Here is a 22,992-nt window from a genome sequence, read left to right as displayed (position 1 = left end):
TAATTAAAAGCACAGGTCCAAATCCCTGTCTCCATCCATGGCTAATTTAGGAAAGGGACTAGCCACCAGAGGACAGCAACACAACAAGATGCAACATTCCAAGTTGTTTCTGTCAATGATCTATTTCTCTTGATGCAATGTGATAGGAGTGAAGCCAAATCCAAACTCGCTTCCCTAGACACTTTTTTTTGGTGCGCCAGGACCATTCACAGTTGAACTCACTCCGTCTCACTCAGCTCAATACTGATGGGCTATTATGCCAAATGCTCGCTGGCTTCCCTTGCATTCAATGCTACGGGTGGCTACAACGTCAACATCTTTATGACCAGACAGCATCAGATAGATGGCCTACACATACAGAGGGGCTCTGTTTCGCTCGCTCGGATGCTTTCTCCGGTGAAATACATTTAGCCTCTTGCAAATTGATGGAAAACTATGAAAACACAGAGAGATGACAGATAAATTATTGGAGTGTTTTTCTTTCTTCCTTGGCTTCCCTTGTGCCACACACACACACACACACACACACACACACACACATTGTCAATGCATTCTCACAAGACTTACAAATATACAATTAACGCATATAAAATAGCTGCAAAAAGAGTAGCATATTTTTCTATGTGCCAAAATATTAATTCACTGATTTTTATATATTTTTTCATTTTAGTCATTTAGCAGACGCTCTTATCCAGAGCGACTTACAGGAGCAATTAGGGGTGAGTGCCTTGCTCAAAGGCACATTGACAGAGCCTTGGAATTCGAACCAGCAACCTTTCAGTTACTTGCCCAACGCTTTAACTGCTAGGCTAGCTGCCGCCTATAATAAACATTATTTAAAAAAATAATTTAAACCAGAATACTTATCATTGCATATTGGGATTCAGTGTCATATATCATCTTGATATGATTTCAAATAAACAGATTATGGAGAAGAAGAGTCAAATGGTGGTGATGAAGATGATGATTATGATAGGCTACACATGCCTATATGTTCACTCCCCTTTTACAATAACATGTATTGTCCGCATTTCCCAAGCTCTTTCTTCCATGATGCGAAAATGATCCAGCACAAAAGCGTCCGGTTTCCCCTGCGAGCAATCAGCGTTACTGAACCTGGGCCAGCTAGCCGACTCTGGCAGTGTGAAAGAGAAGGCTGAAGGCAGGCAACATACTGTGGTCTACTACTCTACTGTAGCCTGTGTGTGTGTCTACTTCAACCTGCTTTAGTTTGTATGATGTTGACAGACCGTCTGCAGACATGATTAGCACGTGTGCCCAAATTACATGAGTTTAAGGGGACCACTGCTTGGCTTCTTTCAGGCCAACATGGTCTCAGAGCATTTGGTATTATTCTGTACGTATATCCGCAACACTACATTTAGTATGATATGTTACGTTTCGTATGGTATGTATTAATCCGTCATCCATTTCGTATGACATGTTACAAATTACAATTTGTATGATATGTTACGATTGGCAATTTGTACAATACAGTGCCTTCAGAAATTATTCATACCCCTTGACTTATTCCACATTTTGTTGTGTTACATTCTAAATTGATTAAATTGACTTTTGTCTCACCCATCTCCACAAAGTAGCCCATAATGACAAAGTGAAAACATGTTTTTAGAAATGTTTACAAATTGATTGAATATGAAATACAGAAATGTCTCATTTACATAATTATTCACACCCCTGAGTCAATACATGCTACAATCACCTTTGGCAGCGATTACAGCTTTGAACAACTGGATTGTACAATATTTGCACATTATTCTTCTTAAAATTCTTCATGATTTGTCAAGTTGGTTGTGGATCATTGCTAGACAGGCATTTTGTTATAGATTTTCAAGCCGATTTAAGTCAAAATTGTAACTATGCCACTCAGGAACATTCAATGTTGTCTTGGTAAGCAACTCTTTATGGCTTTTGTTTTAGATTATTGTCTTGCTGAAAGGTGAATTTGTCTCCCAGTGTCTGTTGGAAAGCAGACTAAACCAGGTTTCCCTCTAGGTTTTTTTGTGTGCTTAACTCTATCACGTTTCTTTTTATCTACAAAAAAACTCCCTAGCATACCCAAAACAGGATGCTGCCACTACCATGCTTAAAAATACGAAGGTTGGTACTCAGTGATGTGTTGTTTTGAATTTGTCCTAAACATAAGGCTTTGTATTCTGGACATAAAGTTCATTTCTTTGCCAATTTTTTTGTTGCAGTTTTACTTTAGTACCTTATTGCAAACAGGATGCACGTTTTGAAGAAGAAAAACAAATTGTACTGGCTTCCTTCTTTTCAATATGTCATTTAGGTTAGTGTTGTGGAGTAACTACAATGTTGTTGATCCATCCTCAGTTTTATCCTATCACATCCATTAAACTCTGTAAGTGTTTTAAAGTCACTATTGGCCTCATGGTGAAATCTCCGAGCGGTTTCCTTCCTCTCCGGCAACTGAGTTAGGAAGGTCGCCTGTATCTTTGTAGTGATTGGGTGTATTGATACACTAACCAAAGTGTAATTAATAACTTCACCATGTTCAAAGAGATATTCAATGTATGCTTTTTTTACCAGTAGGTGCCCTTCCCTCCGAGGCATTGGAGAACTTCCCTGGTCTTCGTGGTTGAATCTGTGTTTGAATTTCACTGCTCGACTGAGGAACCTTACAGATCATTTTATGTGTGGGGTACAGAGATGACGTAGTCATTCAAAAATCATGTTAAACACTATTATTGCACACAGAGAGATTCCATGCAACTTATTATATGACTTGTTAAGCACATTTTTACCCCTGGACTTATTTAGACTTGCCAAAATAAGGGGTTGAATACTTATTGACTCAAGACATTTGAGCGTTTCATTTTTTATTAATTTGTTAAAAAAATTCAAACATAATTCCACGTTGACATCATGGGGTATTGTGTGTATGCCAGTGATACAACATCTCAATGTAATACATTTTAAATTGATTGTAACTGTAACACAACAAAATGTGGAAAAAGTCAAGGGGTGTGAATACTTTCTGAAGGTACTGTATGTTACGAATTGCATTTTGTACAATATGTTACAAATATGTCAAATGTACAATATGTTACGAATTTGCTAAATTTATGATATGTTACAAATTCCAATTTCTTGTGGCTAACGTTAGTTAGGTGGCTAGTTGGCTAATGCTAATTTAGGGTTAAGGTTAGGAGTTAGGTTAAAGATTTAAGGTTAGGGGAAGGGTTAGGCCACTGTTTCCAAAACTCGGTTCTTGGGACCCCACGAGGTGCACGTTTTGGTTTTTGCCCTAACACTACACAGCTGAATAAAATCATTGAAGCTTGATGATTAGTTGATTATTTGAATCAGCTGTGTAGTACTAGGGCAAAAAACTAAACATTCACCACTTGGGGTCCCGAGGACTGAGTTTGGGAAACACTGCTTAGGGGAAGGGTTAGCTAACATGCTAGGTAGTTGCCAAGTAGCTAAAATGCTAAAGTTGTCCAAGGAGATTCAAAACGCAACTTTTGGATTGCTAGACTTCGTGTTATATGCCCACCAATCCACCCTTCTTTAGTTTTTTCCTAAAGTAACCTATCTTATGTAACCATTCCAAACATAACATATCATACTCATTTGAGTGTTTCGGTTTCAAGTTAACTATGTTATGTCTAGTCTATGGGACCATTCTGTTCAGGCCTGTGTGTGGGGGATATTCTCTGTTATCAAATCAAACCAAATGAAATTGTATTTGTCACATGCGCAGAATACAACAGGTTTAGCCCTTACAGTGAAATGCTTACTTACAAGCCCTTAACCAACAATGCAGTTTTAAGAACATACCTAAAAAAAGTAAGAGATAAGAATAATAAATCATTAAAGGGCAGCAGTAAATAACAATAGCTGGGCTATATACAGGAGGTACCAGTACAGAGTCAATGTGCGGGGTAACCGGTGTCGAGGTAATTGAGGTAATATGTAGAGTTATTAAAGTGACTATGCATAGATAACAGCAGCGTAGAAGGGGAGGGGGGGCAATGCAAATAGTCTGGGTAGCCATTTGATTAGCTGTTCAGGAGTCTTATGGCTTGGGGGTAGAAGCTGTTTAGAAGCCTCTTGGACCTAGACTTGGCGCTCCGGTACCGCATGACGTGCGGTTGCAGAGAGAACAGTCTATGACTAGGGTGGCAGGAGTCTTTGACAATTTTTAGGGCCTTCCTCTGACACTGCCTGGTATAGAGGTCCTGGATGGCAGGAAGCTTGGCCCCGGTAATGTACTGGGCCGTACGCACTACCCTCTGTAGTGCCTTGCGGTCGAAGGCCGAGCAGTTGCCATAACAGGCAGTGATACAACCAGTCAGGATGCTCTCAATGGTGCAGCTGAAAAACATTTTGAGGATCTGAGGACCCATGCCAAATCTTTTCAGTCTCCTGAGGGGGAATAGGTTTTGTTGTGCCCTCTTCACGACTGTCTTGGTGTGCTTGGACCATGTTAGTTTGTTGGTGATGTGGACGCCAAAGGAACTTGAAGCTCTCAACCTGCTCCACTACAGCCCCGTCGATGAGAATGGGGGCGTGCTCGGTCCTCCTTTTCCTGTAATCCACAATCATCTCCTTTGTCTTGATCATGTTGAGGGAGAGGTTGTTGTCCTTGCACCACATGGTCAGCTCTCCGACCTCCTCCCTATAGGCTGTCTTATCGTTGTCGGTGATCAGGCCTACCACTGTTGTGTCATAGGCAAAATGAATGATGGTGTTAGAGTCGTGATTGGCCGTGCAGTCATGAGTGAACAGGGAGTACAGGATGGGATTGTTCACGCACCCCTGAGGGGCCCCCAAGTTGAGGATCAGCGTGGCAGATGTGTTGTTACCCACCCTTACCACCTGCGGGCGGCCCGTCAGGAAGTCCAGGATCCAGTTGCAGAGGGAGGTGTTTAGTCCCAGAGTCTTTAGCTTAGTGATTGAGGGCACTATGGTGTTGAATGCTGAGCTGTAGTCAATGAATAGCATTCTCACATAGGTGTTTCTTTTGTTCATAGAGATTGCATCATCTGTGGATCTGTTGGGGGCTGTATGCAAATTGGAGTGGGTCTAGGGTTTCTGGGATAATGGTGTTGATGTGAACCATGACCAGCCTTTCAAAGCATTTCATGGCTGCAGACGTGAGTGCTACGGGTTGGTGGTAATTTAGGCAGGTGACCTTAGTGTTCTTCGGCACAGGGACTATGGTGGTCTGCTTGAAACATGTTGATATTACAGACTCAGACAGGGAGAGGTTGAAAATGTCAGTGAAGACACTTGCCAGTTGGTCAGTGCATGCTCGGAGTACACGTCCTGGTAATCCGTCTGGCTCTGTGGCCTTGTGAATGTTCACCTGTTTAAAGGTCTTACTCACATCGGCTATGGAGTGCGTGATCACACAGTCGTCCGGAACAGCTGATGCTCTCATGCATGTTTCAGTGTTACTTGGCTCAAAGTGATCGTAGAAGTTATTTAGCTCGTCTGGTTGGCTTGTTTCACTGGGCAGCTCTCGGCTGTGATTTCCTTTGTAGTCTGTAATAGTTTGCAAGCCCTGCCACATCCGACGAGCGTCGGAGCCGGTGTAGTACGATTCGATCTTCGTCCAGTATCTTAGTCCTGTATTATGTGCACCAATGTTTGTTTGCTTTGCTCTTTATGTGCGCACGCTTGCGTGCGTGAGTGCATAATTGTGCGTAATGTTTGTGTAACCTATGTTTGGCCATTGTTTCATTGGTGATTATGGCCAGGAGACTAAGATGGTGGCAAACCACATGCATGTTAAAAAATGGTTATAAAATGTCAGAAAATTAAAGGAATCCCTTGATGGGTCTACCAAAATCTTCCTCTCCTTCAAATCCACACTCCTTCCTTACTCAGACGCGCATAACATACTATATTCTACCAGAAATAATTGCTTTTGTCTGGAAGGAGTTTGGATGGGGGACCGGGGGTTCTCAGCGCGTGCCCTCTCTGCAAGGGGGGTTCGTGAAGGACAACTTGTCGCTTCTTTTTTTCTCCCTCTCCCTCGTTCGTTGGACATGCGGATGTCATCTGTCAAATGGAGAGGGGCGTAAACGGGGGAGAAGTAGAGAACGGGGACAATAAACCTCACGGCACCATTGTGGTGTCTATGCGGAGATGAAATCAAAAGCACGTCCGGAACAGATCCCCGTCTACATTCTTAGGCTTGATAACTATATGTATAAAACTAGGAAATAGTAATTACGCTTTATCCACAACCGAGGTGATATACATTTTATGACTTTTTCACCCTCCAGTTTGGTTATTAGCATTGGAAATGCCTCAGGCTTTTTATGATATAGGCCCATAATTGATCGATAACTCATTAACAACAGCTCCCACCACAGAAGCACTGCGAGGGAGAGGGAGAGAGAGAGCGGGGGAGAGAAAGAGAGATCAGGCTCAGCGCTTTCGATTTTCCCGTATTGACTGCGATGTTTAGCGTATAGATTTTTCAATTTAAAAAAATCTATGTCGGGCAATAATCTTGAGTGTAAGTGCGCGGCACAGATTGTGGCTTTATAAATGACAGCATACAATGTATCGGCGGAGGGTTGGGAGGGGGTGTGGCTGTGGGAATGGATGCCTATCCTCGGATGTACACACTGCACACGCTGGGCTACAGCTGTAGAAGTTCACCATTAAACTGACCAAAACACATGCAGTTAACAAATGTCCCCCCATTTAGCATCTCTACATCTCTAGTTCAATTACTCATACCATAACACGGTATTACTATGCTGGCAATGCTGGCCGTGACCTTGCATTGCGTAAATATAGCATACGTACATGTATGAGAAGTGCGAAAAAAATCACCTGCTGAAAAATATATCAAAGACCAACTCAGAATACGTGTCTATTGTGTAATCTAATCGATTAGGTGACCACCGCGATTATTGCCGTCATTATAATGAAGGGTAATCAAGAGATCAATACAGAGAATAACAAGTCGTATATGGGATTACTAAGGAAAGGGAGAGAGCAGGGGTAAAAGGAAGCGGGGGGATGAAAAGAGAGAGGGGGAGAGAAAGGGGGTGGGGGAGTGTAGGCTGTACCGCGGGTGCTCTCTCGCCTCAATGTTGCGAGCAGCGGTGTCAGAGCGCTTTCAGACTGGAGGGAGTCGGACCGAACGAACTGGGGTTCCCAAATAACGGGAACATAGAGACAGACACACAGACGGATGGCGGGACAGAGCCAAAGAAAATATACCGCATAACGGGTACCGTGTTTGTTTTTCGTTGAGCTTTCTTTAGTAAAAAAAAAAAGCAGGTTTATATATTTATATTTTATTTATCGATTGATTGCGTTTTAATTACCGGACTGTGAAAGAGAGAGGGGGAAGAGCAAAAACCAAATGGGGGTCCCTGTGTAGCCTTACTTATTATTGAATTATTTAAATGTATCAAATAATTTTATTGTAGGCTATACTTTATCATAATGCTGCTTTGTGTGCATGTATTCGTGAGCTGACTGATAGCAAGACTGCTAATAACCAAATATAACCAAATATAACCAAATATAAAGAAACCAAAATAACAACTTCACAGTGAACAGTTGTTAAGCTTTTCTATTCCGACAATACACCTGCTATAACAGTAAGTGAAAAATAAGTTTTTCATGAAAGTAAAACTGGAGAGATATTTATTTAGACGCTTAAACCAAAGCAAAACCGATCGAGGAAAAGGAGGCCGCACACCTGTCTTGATAAGCAAAGCATATGGAAATACCTTCAAGAATATAAGAAAATAATATTCGATACAGTTGATATCTAGGATGTTTTGTAGCTACATACAGACCTAACTTTTACCAATGAGAAAATACCAGCGTTAGAGAGTCACCCTACGTATTCTGTCAATGAATATCAACAGAAGCCTATTTTACATATAGCTGGCCTCGTGTCCCGACTATCCGTCTGTGTGTTATTCTCAAGTGATGACCGTTGTCAGATCTATGAAGGGACCATATATCCACATCGATATGACAGAGGCACAAAACCAAAAATGTGAATGTAGCATAGGCTAGATACCAACTCAACCAAATATTCTTACTGCTGAACATATTTTGAAACGTCTACCTGGAAAGCATACGAAGAAAAGCAAAGAAGAACAGAAGACAAGCGCAATTCGAAGAAAACTGCAAATAAAAACCAAGACGACAGCGGATCATGTTTGTTCCCTTGCCGGTGCCGTTCGTCTTTCAGAGAACTGCTTCCGACTTCAGCGCCTGGCGTCTCAAGTCACCGCTGGCTCTACGCTCCAGCTCCGGTAAGACCTTTGCTTATCCCGCTATGGTTGTTTCATTGGCCGGGCTCCTTTATATTCCACATGCATGAAAAAACTGAGTCAGGAAAGACCTGTCCACTGAACTAGCAAGTCCTTAGACCACCTCTTGAATTATTAAAAAGGAAGAGAACATTTAGCTTGAATTGTTTATTCTCTCCGAGTCGAATCCCCCGCACTCCCTCCACCCAAAAGACATTAGAATGTTTGTATAAAAATCCAAAGCGCAAAAAAACATTTTATCCCAAAAATGTTTTCAAGGAAATGTGGTTCATTATTTACATCCTTTAAACAGTTGCCTATGTGCGGTGTTCCACGCTGTTCCAAGACCCTTTTTCTCTCCCCACTTCCATCCCCATCTGTCTTCTCTGCTCCGTCTGCCTCTGTCTATGCACCCGTCTCTCCGGTTTTCGTCTCATGGACGGTTAAGGGATTATTCATGTTAATTTATCGATCTGGCGGAGATCGATCCCAGAGCCGCGGAAAAAAGAGGGACAGAGGGTGAGAAACCTTGCGACAAGGCTGGGAGTGGAAAAGATTGAACGAATTACAGGCCATTCTACTTATATTGACTAGGAATATCAACTTTACGCAGAATATGAGAATATGAGAATTCATGTTATCTATGAATAAAATTAGGATTTTTTGTTGTTGTTGTTGACTGTTTTGTTGTTGCAACAACCTATGGAGTATAATAACTATCTTGTCTTGAAACATCTTTGTCACTTTTTTGGTAGTGGTGGTTCTATCTAACGACAAGAGCGAGGGAAGGGGGGCGGGAAGGTGAGGCTGTCCCCGTCTCCATCCAAGTGGAAATTTCAAATGACAGATGGGACCGATTATATGCACCTCTCTCGGGTTGTGATGATCATGCAGGCTCTCCTTAACTACATGTCACCAGGAGAAAAACGGTTGACATTTTTAATGAGTGCTGATGGTGGTAACCAGGAGGATGGCTTGACAGGTGCCCTGTATGCCCATTGCTTTTGCTGTGACAGAGAGGGGTGGGAAGAGGGGGACAACCATTATAGGTCATTAAATGAAAGGAAAAGGTATAGGTTAAGAGTGAATAATAATGAACACATTATGGAAGATGTTTAAAATAGGATAAAACAAATGATAACATTAGTGATGTAGTTGAGGGTAGTTTGCACCTTTTTATTATGTGAATAGGGGTTAAAAATGCTAGATAATAATTGAATTCGCTTATCGGTTTACCCGCGTATTTACCCCTAATGTTCAAGGTTAACCCACACATCCCTAGGTAACACATTTAGTAGCTTATTCCAGTACAGAGGTGTGAGTAGCATATCAAGTGAACATTACTCCTATATGCATACTTGAATAGAAGGGTATAAGTCAATACTCATCTAAAACATGAGGGCTAGAAAAGTGAATATACCCCTTCTTTTTCTTCTGTCTTCTTTCATTCCTCCAAGTCCCATGAGGAAATGGGTAAAAACATAACACAAAGATGGTCGGTCAGCTAGTAAAGAGCATCTCTCTCTCTCTCTCTCTCTCTCTCTCTCGTTGCCTGGCCTTCTGATCTAAGGACCAGATGATGGAGAGGGAGGGGGCTGCTGGGGGTTCAATCCCAGCATGCTTAGGGAGAGAGAGATAGAGGCTAAAGTGGGGGTGTTAAGGAGTGAAATAACTGGAGAAGGAGGGAGAGAGAGGGTACAAACAGCATATGTTAGCAAAGATGGGTTATTGGGCTACCGAGTGGATCTAAGCTAAGAGCTTATGGGTTCCGTTGACTGTGGCGTTGAATACTGTATATATGGCAAACCCACAAACCCCATAAAAGGGTTTTTCCGGACACCATTTTGACGGCAGTTTGTAATTATCATGGTGTTTTTGTCCGGATGTGCATGTCCAGTCAGCAAACACCGCATTAGGAAAAATGAGATTGGCTCAGATTTGGGGTTCAGATTTGGTTTGAAATGCATTTGGAATTGGTTTAAGGGTAGTTTCCAAGTTTAGAAGTTTAGAAGAAGTAATACCATATTAATAGTAATAGCATATGTTATTATATCCATAGAAAGATGAGGGAATTGTTACTGAAGTCTAATTGAAATAGATGGTTTTGGCAGAAATAAGTCTACAAAACGTCTCGTTTCTCAGGTACTTGACCTGCCATTACCCCGTTAGTGCCTTTGGCTTTGACGTTGGTCGCAGCCAGAACAAAGAAAAGAAAATGCTGTTTTATTTGGCTTTAAAAGCTCCAGAGTTCTTTTTGCCCATAAAAAGCCATCAAATTCAGAGTGAGTCTGTCTGTCTGGTGAGAAACTGTGAATGCTTGCAGCTTTTCATCGAAATGACGTGGAAACAACGTTGATTCAATCAGTGTGCGCCCAGTGGGAATAGTTTATTTGTAGAGTTCACAGTTGCAGAGGCATAGTATCTAACAGGCAGATTTCTGGTCCAGCTACCCGACCACTCCACCACCACACACTGTTACCACCATGCCCACACCCCAACTCCTCACCTCTCTCTGTCCAGGAGGAGGCTGTGCACCTGAGCTTGGCGAGGGGAGAGAGGGGGGTGGATGGGTGAAGGCTTGGAGGCCTACATTAATTGGCTAGTATTTGTGTGTGTGTGTGTGTGTGTGTGTGTGTGTGTGTGTGTGAGAGCTTGGGTCTGCGAGAGAGGGCGGACAGGTTGTGTACTTGATAACTGCCCATTGAGGGAAATTATAGAGTTGTGTTTTATCCGAACCAGTATGAATTCACAGGTACATATTGTGCGAGTGGTTTTAACCTCGCTCTGCTATTGATCAAGCTTCATTGACTACTCACTGCCTGTGTGTGTGCAGTGTGCAGTGTGTATGTACTGTGTGTGTATGTACTGTGTGTGTGTGCGGGTGCGTGTGTGCGTGTGTGTGTGTATAGATCGGATTTAAGCGGAACTTCAGCAAGTCCCAGTGCTAACATGATTGCGAATGACAATATGTCCACCAGGGTTTGTTAGGGACATAATGGGGAATCAATAAACACAACAGAGATGTCAATACAACATGCTTTATTGCATTAAGCCACCTCTCCCATCCCTGCCCCTAACACCGACCCACTCTATCTGTCTCTATCCGCCTCTCTCTTAAACACACACAGTCACACACACACACTTTTTTTGTTTTTGTTTAGGTCTGACGATAATGAGCTCACTGCAGACCACTGATGTAGACTAGCTGTAGAGATGAGAACTATAAATGGACCTCTAGATCAGTGTTTCCCAACCCTGGTCCTCGAGTATCTCCATCATTACACATCTTCGTTGTAGCCCTGGACAAACAGCTCATTGAGGGCTTGATGATTAGTTGACGAGTTGAATCAGGTGTGCTTGTCCAGGGTTACAATACAAATGTGTACTGTTGGGGATATTGGAGGGCCAGGGTGGGGGAAACACTACTCTAGATATGGGGGGGGGGCAGATTTCGGCTCCCTAGCTTGGCTCCTACTGCCCATGTTACCATGGATACATTCATAGGCCATTAGATACATATAGTAATAAAGGTGAACACTGTCTCTCTTCTCTCTCTCCCTCCTCCACTCAGCTTCCCTTCGGAGCCTTGATGGTCACAGAGACCATTAGGAGCCAAATTGGCCTTATTCAGGACACAATGCTATATTTGACTAGCCTGAGTGAATTTGTGTATCGGTGTGTGCGCGTCCTTGTACATCTTTGTGTGTGTCTCTATGCAAGTGTCTTTGTGCATCTTTGTGTGTTTGTGCGTGTGTGGAATCTTTTGAGAGTGTGTGAGTGCCAGTGTCCATCGCACATTACCCAAAGGATCACCAAGCACAGCAGGGCCTCCTTTTCCAATGCACAAACCTCTCAGTGTTCAATGGTCAGTGTCTGTACGCCCGTGGAATGGAACTCATTCTCAACCCTTAATCGAATTCACTTGGTCACAGGCCCCTTTTCTCAAACAAACAAATAGCGTACAAGCAGGCACGTTGTAGGGGGAGTAAGTAATGTTTGTACCCACATCTCATACTGCACTCCCCTCTCCCTCCCACAATACATTGCCTTGGCCCTGCAATAGTACTGGAGATGAATAGACTAGCGAGCTAGCCCCGCCGACTACGCCATAGTGAAAAACCTGCAGGCTTTTCTGCTGATTAGCGGCTGATCTGGGGTCAGGGTTAGCCACCTCTTAATTAAACAGAATAATTTGATTTCACACTGTACAGCAACATAACACTGGGAGAGAGGAGGGTGGTGATTTGGCCCTTTGTGACACACGCCAGGCTGTTATCCCATCCCCTCTTCTGTGCTTCTCAATGAGGCCTGGAATGAAAAGAGGGAATAGCACCCTGAAGGAAAAAAGGGCCTGCTCTTTTGATTCCAGGGGGCTTATCATAACGAGGAAGAATGTGGGACTTTTTTCTGTTTTAGTAAGCGAATAGCACCAGGGCTAAAGCACTTTGCTGATGAATTCAACTTTAGTTAGGGTGAGATTTAAAGGAAAAAGAAGGATGCACGGTGAGTGTGTGTGTGTGTGTGTGTAATGTTACTCCACTCCTCTGCACACATAGAGACATGTTGGCAACAACAAGCCGTATAGTTGGATTGAATAGTCCTCAGCAACGTGTCCTTTGTGTGGCCATTTCATGTGTTTGTGTGTACCTTGGCGGGCAGAACGTTGCGGCGGTTGATACTTTTAGGTAATAATGGGGACTTGATCCTGTTTGATTGAATTCCGCCCCCTCCCCCATTCCCCTCCACTGGTGTAGGCTAGGGCCGTTTTGGGAGAGATTCAGGCCCCCCAATTTAATTTAGCGGATGGGAGTTATGATAATGAACGGATGGAAGTGGGGGGGGTTGGAGGGATGGGTGGAGGGGGGGAAGGAGGGAGGGGTGGGTCCCCTTATTTACCTCAGGGACACTCTGTCCTTCCTCCCTCCTTCCTCCCTCCTGCCATTGCGAGTGCAAGGGGTGACTGCCAGGGGTTTGAGTGAAAAATGTAATATCACGCACCCACAAATGTATGCGTGCAGCGGACAGAAGTAACGCGACAACAATGGAGCGGAGGCTCTGCGTCCGGCGGCTCTGCGTCCGGCTTTTAATAAATCTGAGTGGTCGGGCGCTTCAACCTCTTCGGCTGTGGGCTTTCACAACCCCACGCCCCCATCCAACCCCACCCCAGCCCCTCCCGTTCTCAAATACATATGCACTTTAGATACACACCACCCTCACATGTTTACACTCACACACGCCGTATGTATGTATGTACATACACAGGGATTTATGACCACTTGGTTGGACCATAGTACCCGGAGGCTATAGACAAGAGTACAGACACACAGATGGTACAGACACACCAAACTCATGCTGGTGTATGAATAATCAGATACCAATAGGCCATTGAGGAGTTTTAGTGTCTACTGAGTGTGCTCACAAAGGGTAGTCTGCCTTTAACACGGACATACATTTGCTTATCAGAAGGAAAAAGTCCTTTTCTCTGTTCCGTGCCCGCCGCCTTATCACAGTCCCCCTCTGTTCTTTTTCGTCCTCTCGTTTTGCTCCAGGAGAGGAGTGCTCCGTCCTGAAATGAAATGAATCTGTTGTAGTACACCGCCTCCTCCTCTCCCCACCTCGCTCCCTCTCTCTCTCCCCCTCTTTCCCCCTCTTACCCCCTACCCCCAGCTCAATGTCATTCTCTCTTTACACTATGGGGAGGGTTGAAGTCGTCACTTTAACCTCTCCATATTGGATATGAATCTTTTAGCCAGCCTCACTCTTGCAGTAACACTCCGAGAGCCCTAATCCACACACACATTTACACTTGCATGCGCACCCACGCACGCACGCACGCACGCACGCACACACACACACACACACACACACACACACACACACACACACACACACACACACACACACACACACTAGACAAACCATTCTCTGGCCTTTTCTCCGGGGGGCTTCAATCAAACACATGGTTATAAATCTGTGTGCCTCACCAATGCAGCAGCAATACTTTTTAAAGGCTACATCATTTTGAAGGCCCCTAGTGTGAAAATAGGTATTTAGAGGCCCCTTTCCCGCCTTTCTTCTCATCACAGCATATTGCCTATAAGGCAGTAAAGACCACGGTCATGCACTGAGGATTTTAAACAGATCATTTGCATTCTTAACATTTCCACTGGAATTAGCTTAGAATTATTGCCTACTCACTCTTGACCTTTTATAGATGGGTGAATCTGTGCTAGACTAAACGGGTCTATTCGAAAATGTCTCAATATAATGTATAATGAGTCTGACTATCTATTTACGAATTCATATTTTATTTAATGAATGGAGAAATAACGTGTGTTGTCCGTACAGATGTTCCCTAAATATGCTTCAATCCCCATTTCACCCTGCTAGATATGCACAAATATTAGCTTTTGAATTTAGCTATGCTAAAATGTGAATGCTAATATCCTCAGATGTTATGTGCTTAATTCACATGAGCTGAGGAGTGAGTATGCGTTTAGATGAAATGGGCTAAGTGTGTGTGTGTTTTTACCAGCCCCCCTCTTGGAACAAAGTCTGTGGCCTTAACCCCTCTGCCCTCTTTTGTCTCACCGTGAGGGGTGCAGGGGGGGTCTAACCTGACCTCTAACCCTTTCCCCCTCCTCACTGCCCTCCCTCTGTCATCCCTCCTTCTGCTAATTCATATGCAGCCGTCCCATCAACCCCCATTCTATTCTCCTCTTTCATCTGTCCACGCCTGGCCTATCTGTTGTGTCACGTCTCAAGTTCAAGGCCCGGAGCTCCGCAGTAGCCGGGCTATGCTGGCCATGACATTGAGTGAATTAGCTGGCTACTCTTCACATTAAAGACACTGATGAAGATATTTAGACATTGGGGTTAGAAGTGATCTTTCTATTAAGGGGGCTTTGAAATTAAGAAATTCTATTACATTTTCATTATGGACTAAAAGTGCAATATAAATGGAACTGATGTTGAAAAGGCTTTCTGAACAGATAGATAATGAGCAGATGGGATCCAGATTAGTTGGATATCCACTAAGACCAGTTTGTTTTGTGATATCAGTTTTTAGTCAGATGGTTAGTTTGGTATTTTCTTTATTAGATTTGCTAATGTTTTACATACGAGCTTTCCGGTCCCGTGTGGCTCAGTTGGTAGAGCATGGCACTTGCAACACCAAGGGTTGTGGGTTTGATTCCCACGCGGGACCAGTATGAAGAAGAAACAAAAAGTTGGAAAATATATGCTCTCACAGTCACTCACAGTGTAAAGAGCATTTGCTAAATGACAAAAATAAAAACTCATGTACACACACACACTAATGTTTGTGCAAAAGCACACACTCCATTGCCAATGCTAGTACTTCTATGGTTCTCATTGACATTGAACATAACATGAGGACCAAATGTAAAACCATTCTGAGAAAATGTCTCTATTGTGGACCCACACTGGAAGAAGAAGCCAAATGATTGCAATGAATGAAAATGGCCATTGGGTAAAACCCACATCGTGCGTTCTTTGTGGAAATTGCGGCCACACATCTCCCAAGGATGCCCGTCTGAACGCATTGTGGGAAGCAATTTGTGGCACTTCCGAGAGTTAGCAAATGACTGTGTTCATGGTATTCCTGGTCATAATGGAGCGCCGAGCAGCATAATTGAATGATTATTAAGGTGAACTCCAGGTTGTGCTCCTGCTGTATGACTGAGTCGGTCCGTGGTTCAAGAGCTTCCAGTCGTGGTGGAAGTGTCACACCGCATCCTACAAATCCCACAAAGCATGGAGGCCGCAAAGCATGGTCTCCGGCCGACAATACGACTGTATTTAAAATAAAATTTAAACTCATTTTTTTTAATGCTTCGTTGTAAATTATTTAAAGGGGGTGGGCGAGAGCAGTAGAGAAAGAAGGCGTAAGCAGGGATCAAACCCCCACCGCTGGGGGGGGGGCATATACAGTCCAGGGTCGGCAGCACTTATACTATACGAGTCCCCGGCACTATACGACTGTATTTCAGACAGTGTTGTCTCTCAGATCACATAGGAGAAGATGATACTCTTTAGGTAACCTGTTACATCTTTTTTATGTCGTGGTTCGGTAACTTAACCATGGCCTTGGTCACCGCTATTACCCTCCATCTTCTTTCTCTTCCGTGTCACCTTTCAAAGAGAGTCTGTAGAGTGCAGAGTAGGATGAACTTGTGACCTATGACTGATAGAAGAAGAGTTGGAGAAAAGGGGATTCTATGTGTAGGAATTGTTGATGAATTGTGAACTGTCAAATAAAAGGCAGCAAGACTCGCAGCCGTATAGAAATGACTCATCTCATTGGGGAGCAGAGTTGTCCTAATATTTGCACATACAGTATATACATATTATGACTGCAGATGTGAGGGGTATATATTAGTCCCGACAGGGTGATGAAATTACTAGAAAGACATGGTGCTGAAATGACTAGAGGGACAGGGTGCTGAAATGACTAGAGGGACAGGGTGCGAAATGACTAGAGGGACAGGGTACTGAAATGACTAGAGGGACAGGGTACTGAATGACTAGGGGACAGGGTACTGAAATGACTAGGGACAGGGTGCTGAAATGACTAGAGGGACAGGGTGCTGAAATGACTAGAGGGACAGGGTGCTGAAATGACTAGCGAGACATGGTGCTGAAATGACTAGAGGGACAGGGTGATGAAATGACTAGAGAGACAGGGTGCTGAAATGACTAGAGACATGGTGCTGAAATGACTAGAGGGACAGGGTGCTGAAATGACTAGAGGGACAGGGTGCTGAAATGACTAGAGGGACAGGGTGCTGAAATGACTAGAGGGACAGGGTGCTGAAATGACTAGAGGGACAGGGTGCTGAAATGACTAGAGGGACAGGGTGCTGAAATGACTAGAGGGACAGGGTGCTGAAATGACTAGAGGGACAGGGTGCTGAAAGGACTAGAGGGACAGGGTGCTGAAATGACTAGAGGGACAGGGTGCTGAAATGACTAGAGGGACAGGGTGCTGAAATGACTAGAGGGACAGGGTGCTGAAATGACTAGAGGGACATGGTGCTGAAATGACTAGAGAGACATGGTGCTGAAATGACTAGAGAGACATGGTGCTGAAATGACTAGAGGGACAGGGTGCTGAAATGACTAGAGAGACATGGTGCTGAAATGACTAGAGAGACATGGTGCTGAAATGACTAGAGAGACATGGTGCTGAAATGACTAGAGAGACATGGTGCTGAAATGACTAGAGAGACATGGTGCTGAAATGACTAGAGAGACATGGTGCTGAAATGACTAGAGAGACAGGGAGCTGAAATGACTAGAGAGACAGGGTGCTGAAATGACTAGAGAGACAGGGTGCTGAAATGACTAGAGGGACAGGGTGCTGAAATGACTAGAGAGACAGGGTGCTGAAATGACTGTAATAGACTAGGTATCTTTCACTAAGACTAATGATATCACGCTGGTATAAAGAATTTTGGAGACAGGCGCAGGAATACACAATAGGGGTTTTTAATACACCCAAAACAAACACGTATACAAAAACACTGGGCAGTACCCAAATAAAAGAGCGAGGGTAAACCTCGTTGAACGACACGGGACGATACCCGTAATACACACTATATATAGAATGCAGCATAACAGCTGCAGTAGGTACTCACACCACCAATGGACATGGGAACAATAACCGACAAAGACAGAGGGAACAGAGGGCACATATATAACATACTAATCAGGGGAAATGGGAACCAGGTGTGTGTAATCAGACAAGACAGTCCGGGGTTGATGATAATGGATCCCATTCAGTGAAGCCTAGAAAGCCGGTGACATAGACCTCCAGAACTGGTGAACAGAATGAGCATCAGTACCGGGGTGATCCGTGACAAATAACGTGCAGTTTTCCTTTACACTTCCATCTTATCACTATATATTTATTGAATATGATGAATTATGTTTTTCACATGCATGTACATAATCCTATCTCTCATTTCTCTTGCACACTCTCTCGCTCATGTAATGAGTACTACTGTACTTAACAGGGGGTGTAGGTAGGATAACAGGCTAGGAAATGAGAAATGACCCCCCTCCAACACTCCTCTCCTTGATCCTTCCCCCAGGAAAGAATGAGAGAAAGAGAAGAGAGGGGTAGAGGGATGGGTCGGATGAAGGGGGACAGACGGAAGGCATTAAAATTCATGGCCTTTTTTATTTTCTGTGCTGAAAATCAATACTGTCTACTATGGATGAGGTGAACAGTGGACAAAAGTGGTTGCGGGCCAGGGAGGGAGGGAGAGAGGAGTGGAGGAGAGTGGGGGGGTCGTCAATATTACCAGTGACACAGCCACTGCAGGCCAAGGTAAAAATAGGGCTGGACAATGGTGGGGGAGGGGAACCAAGGGTTCATTAAGTCTGACCAACGGTGTTGGCTGCACAACAGGCCCTATTGTCTGAGCATCAGGACACACCAAACAGCACCCACACAAAATCCAGCCACTCTCCAGCCCTGACAGATGACCATATAGGATTATACATGTGCATACATATACATGTAAGTCGGCATGCTTTGAAACAACGTTCCTTGCCGTTCTGTAGTGGTGGTAGTGGTGAGCTAGAGGGAAGATCTCCGCTGCACATATATATATATAGGATGAGGACCGGTGGTTACTATGGCGATAGGTGTGAGCTAGGGCCGGTGGTTTTGAGGCGTAAACCGTCATAAATAATGGATCCACATTGAAATGCAAAGGGGTGCACCTCTGGCATGTTGGGTAAAATTGGCTTTTTGAAAATGTATTTTTCATAAGTATCATCCCTGCACACGTGTGTTTTCCATTTACATACGTTTGCATTTGAAATTTCCTCAACAGGTCAACTAGAATAGATAAGGGTTTATTAAATTCAGTCACTCATGAATTGGGTGCCAAAGCAATATCAAAGTGACAACTAGTAACTAGAATGTCTTATGCGTAATATTTTCCAAACGTAATTGATTTGGCAGCAGTTAGAAAATTTTATGCAAAGTGAAAAGCTGGAAAATAAATTTTCATATCTTTATGTAATTATATTGAATCTCACAGCATTCTAACTCTTTATCCCAATAACAGATATAAAATACATTTTAGAATAGAATAATTAACTTACAGTAACATTATTTATCAATTTTGATAAATATGAATCATTATTTATATATATTTTCTGGGTTGGGCTCATATATAGCCTTCATACTCAGGTGTGTCCTCAGGAGAAACATGCCAACGTCAGCTGAAGAAATGAGCTGGATATTCAGTCAGAATATGGATGAGACAGCTAACTCAATATGACTGAGAGAGAGTTGGTATGTGGAGACATTTTGAGCATCATAGTATAGGAATATTTGAGTGAAGGTTGGACATATATGAATTTTTAGGGCGCTTGGGAGTTGGAGTGAAAGAAATGTCATATAGGATGTATGCGGTGTGAATGCATGTGTGCCTGCATGCTTGCATGTGGTGCATAACTGTGTGGGCACTATATTAGGAGGACAGTATCCACAGCTAGATAATGCCAATAGCATTGGCTATTTCTCTATGTACCAGAGTATGGTCCACTTAGCTCCCCGAGAATGCAAAGTGCACAGAGTCAGAGTCTCAGACTCCGTCTGCGTATTGAATCAGCGAATAAGTAGGCTAATAAGTAGGCTAATAAATAGGAGTCCAGTCTAGGCAGGTGCAAGATGGATGTCGTGAATGGGAGGAACCATTTGAAGTGGCAATGTCTCTGGTTGGCAGCAGGCCAGGGCATCAATAAAGCCAACTGGAGTTTGAAAGCCATTGAAGGTCCATTTGTCTCAGGTGCAACAGCACTCCCCTGGACCCCGCCGTGACCCACCACCAAATTAGAACCACGGAGGTGGTATAGCACAGCCTGCATTAACACTATACTGCAGGGGATGGTGCTGTGTGTGTGTGTGTGTGTGTGTGTGTGTGTGTGTGTGTGTGTGTGTGTGTGTGCAACTAATGACTTGCATAGATAGAAGTGTCTCATTATGTGAAATAACATAAAATATAAAATATAGTAGTTATTGTGCGTGTTACCATATAGTAGTTATTGTGCGTGTTACCATATAGTAGTTATTATGCGTGTTAACATATAGTAGTTATTGTGCGTGTTAACATATAGTAGTTATTGTTTGTGTTAACATATAGTAGTTATTGTTTGTGTTAACGTATAGTAGTTATTGTTTGTGTTAACATATAGTAGTTATTGTGCGTGTTAATGTCACGATCGTCATAGGAACATTCGGACCAAAGTGCAGCGTAGAATCGGTTCGACATATTTTATTTATAGCGTGAACCGCACAAAAAAACAATAAACAATCAAACGAAACGTGAAGCTACTGCAGTGCTCACAGGCACTCACACATAAACAAGATCCCACAAAACATAGTGGGGAAATGGCTGCCTAAATATGATCCCCAATCAGAGACAATGATAAACAGCTGCCTCCGATTGGGAACCATACCAGGCCAACATAGAAACAGAACAACTAGATAGAAACACCCCCCCTAGTCACACCCCGTCCTAACCAAAATAGAGAATAAAAAGCCTCTCTATGGTCAGGGTGTGACAGTTAACATATAATAGCTATTGTGCATATTAACATATAGTAGTTATTGTGCGTGTTAACATATAGTAGTTATTGTTTCTGTTAACATGTAGTAGTTATTGTGCGTGTTAACATATAGTAGTTTTGTGAATGTTAACATATAGTAGTTATTGTGAGTGTTAACATATAGTAGTTATTATCAGTGTTAAAATATAGTAGTTCTTGTTCGTGTTAACATATAGTAGTTATTGTGCGTGTTAACATATAGTAGTTATGTTGGGTGTTGACATATAGCAGTTATTGTGCGTGTTAACATATAGCAGTTATTGTTTGTGTTAACATATAGTAGTTATTCTTTGTGTTAACAAAGAGTATTTATTGTGTGTGTTAACAAATAGTAGTTATTGCTATTGTTAACTTATAGTAGTTATTGTTTGTGTTAACATATAGTAGTTATTGTTTGTGTTAACAAAGAGTAGTTATTGTTCGTGATAACATATAGCAGTTATTGTAAGTGTTACCATATAGTAGTTATGTTGCGTGGTAACATATAGTAGTTATTGTGCGTGTTAACATATAGTAGTTATGTTGCGTGTTAACATATAGTATATACTGTTTGTGTTAACATATAGTAGTTTTTGTTTGTGTTAACATATAGTATTTATGTTCCGTGTTAACATATAGTAGTTATTGTTTGTGTTAACATATAGTAGTTGTTGTTTGTTTTAACAAATAGTAGCTATTGTTTGTGTTAACAAAGAGTAGTTATTTTTTGTGTTAACAAATTGTAGTTATTATTTGTGTTAACAAAGAGTTTTTATAATACGTGTTAACACATAGTAGTTATTGTTTTTTCTTTTTTTCCTTTTTTTTCTTAGGGGTTAATCAGCTTTAATATTGCGGAAAGAATATTGCTTCCATCAATGTAATTGTCTGCATAATTTCCAATCCCCCATATATTTTTGGGGTAAATATATATATATCCATACATGCATGCATACATATACACATATATACATACACATACCTATATAGACATACATACTTTTTTAAAGAATATACCTTTATTATTATTCCCCGCAAACCCTACCACCGATCCCCCAATTGGAGTAAACTAATAAACACTTCGGCTTTTACCTTCAATTTATTCATCTTATACACATTTTACAGACACAGTCTATTTTACAATAGTTATATTTTGTTTGTTTTTTGTCCTTCCTCTATTTCTGGTGTCCATCCAGTTTGATTTCTATTTGTAACTGTGCTATTTCACAAAAGTTCTGAACCTACATACATTTTACAGACCCCGTATGTTTTACATTGTTTATCTTGTTATTAGTCCCACCCTTCAGCTCCATTCAACCCCTCCCATCTATCTCTCAACATCATCCATTTCGGATTTCTATTTGCCATATATTTTCCAACTGTGCTGTGATGCTTCACAAAACAATTGAACCTTTATATTCTCATAGATTCTACAGATTGTAAATTAAAAATAAACATTTTTGCTAAAATAATTATTACATTATTGATTGATTGACTATGGCTTTTCAAATCACCCAGTATTGCTATCTGCAGCGTTAGTTCTAGGCAAATGTTGCAATTCTTCAGGCGTTCCTGGACCTATGACCAAAAACGAGCTACATATGGACAATATCAAAATAAATGCTCTAATGACTCTGCCTCCTCACAGCAGAATCTGCAGAGCTGGGAAGATTGTATCCCCCATATATATAACATTCTATTAGTTGCAAGTATTTTGAATAGTAATTTAAATTTAAAAATTTGAAGTTTTGAATCCGGCGTTGTTGTGCGTATCAGTTCATAAACCATGTGCCATGGAATGGGTACATCGAAAATCTCTTCCCAACTATTTTGCAATTTATATGGCACAGCTGTCAGTTTTTTGGTCCTTAAATGAAATTGGTATATGTTTTTATTTATCACACTTTTCTTTAACCATTTATGTTCTTTAATACAGGGCTGACATACAAGTTCCTCACTTTTTTCCCCTTCTACTTGCCTCTTCCATTTTTGTGGTAATGCTGCAATTAATTGGTTGTAATTTTGGGTAGAGCAGACATTTCCATATGTCTGTGTTAGCTGCATGTGTGACATCACTCCA

At 42.3% G+C, this 22,992-nt stretch overlaps 1 protein-coding gene across 4 annotated transcripts in view; it reads left to right on the top strand.

Moving 5' to 3' along the window:
* The first annotated feature begins 2,892 nt into the window (after positions 1-2,892).
* Positions 2,893-22,992, top strand: part of LOC106588415 (POU domain, class 2, transcription factor 2) — a 93,713-nt gene continuing 73,613 nt past the window's right edge. For 3 of the 4 annotated variants that reach the window (XM_045709654.2, XM_014177365.3, XM_014177366.3), the window contains exon 1: positions 2,893-8,288. In XM_045709654.2, coding sequence (XP_045565610.2) covers positions 8,189-8,288 — 100 coding nt within the window. In that variant the 5' untranslated portion in view covers positions 2,893-8,188. The remainder of the gene's footprint in view (positions 8,289-22,992) is intronic. The other variant, XM_014177364.3, reaches the window with a different exon arrangement.

The sequence above is a fragment of the Salmo salar genome, chromosome 27 (genome assembly GCF_965601325.2).
Source record: "Salmo salar chromosome 27, fSalSal1, whole genome shotgun sequence".
Lineage (NCBI taxonomy): Eukaryota > Metazoa > Chordata > Actinopteri > Salmoniformes > Salmonidae > Salmo > Salmo salar.
This window is presented reverse-complemented; position numbering and strand designations above follow the sequence as displayed.